This window comes from Bison bison, unplaced genomic scaffold (genome assembly GCF_000754665.1).
Source record: "Bison bison bison isolate TAMUID 2011002044 unplaced genomic scaffold, Bison_UMD1.0 scf7180017858472, whole genome shotgun sequence".
In the NCBI taxonomy this organism is placed as follows: domain Eukaryota; kingdom Metazoa; phylum Chordata; class Mammalia; order Artiodactyla; family Bovidae; genus Bison; species Bison bison.
The window spans coordinates 42886-43617 of record NW_011489044.1 but is presented as its reverse complement, the minus strand read 5'-3'; the positions used below and the strand labels follow the sequence as shown (position 1 = coordinate 43617).

At 53.1% G+C, this 732-nt stretch overlaps 1 protein-coding gene across 1 annotated transcript in view; it reads right to left on the bottom strand.

Moving 5' to 3' along the window:
* Positions 1-194: 194 nt before the first annotated feature.
* The window catches only part of RSPH14 (radial spoke head 14 homolog (Chlamydomonas)), a gene marked incomplete at its 3' end in the record, with an annotated part of 6049 nt that continues 5511 nt past the window's right edge, over positions 195-732 (bottom strand). The window contains exon 4 of the mRNA XM_010863524.1: positions 195-423. Within this exon, the coding sequence (XP_010861826.1) occupies positions 195-423 (229 nt within the window). The remainder of the gene's footprint in view (positions 424-732) is intronic.

Here is a 732-nt window from a genome sequence, read left to right as displayed (position 1 = left end):
TCCGACTCTGTGTGACCCCATAGACGTGTAGCCCACCAGGCTCCTCCGTCCATGGGACTTTCCAGGCAAGAGTACTGGAGTGGGTTGCCATTTCCTTCTCCAGAGGATCTTCCCGACCCAGGGATCGAACCCAGGTCTCCCACACTGTAGGCAGATGCTTTACCGTCTGAGCCACCAGGGAAGCCCCATTTAACAGGTATGTTGTGTCTCAGTAAAAGCATGACGTGCTCTAAGCTGTGATCAGCACAGCAGGTGCCTGTCGGGGGAAGCGCCCCCGGGCCGCCCGCGCCCATGGCGGGCTTACCTGCAGGCAGCTGGGCCAGGTGCTTGAAAGCCGTGTAGAGGTTCTCCCGGCAGGCTGGCTGCGCATCGCTCAGCAGGAAGGACAGGGCTTGGATGACATTGTGCTCCAGAAAGCCCTCTCTGGGGAAGAAAAGTCAGATTTAGACACGGCCAAGGGATGAAATTAAAAGACGCTTTCTCCTTGGAAGGAAGGTTATGACCAACCTAGACAGCATGTTAAAAAGCAGAGACATTACTTTTCCAACAAAGGTCCGTCTAAGTCAAGGCTATGGTTTTTCCAGTGGTCATGTATGGATCTGAGCGTTGGACTATAAAGAAAGCTGAGCACCAAAGAATTGATGCTTCTGCACTGTGGTGTTGGAGAAGACTCTTGAGAGTCCCATGGACTACAAGGAGATCCAACCAGTCCATCTTAAAGGAGATCAGTCC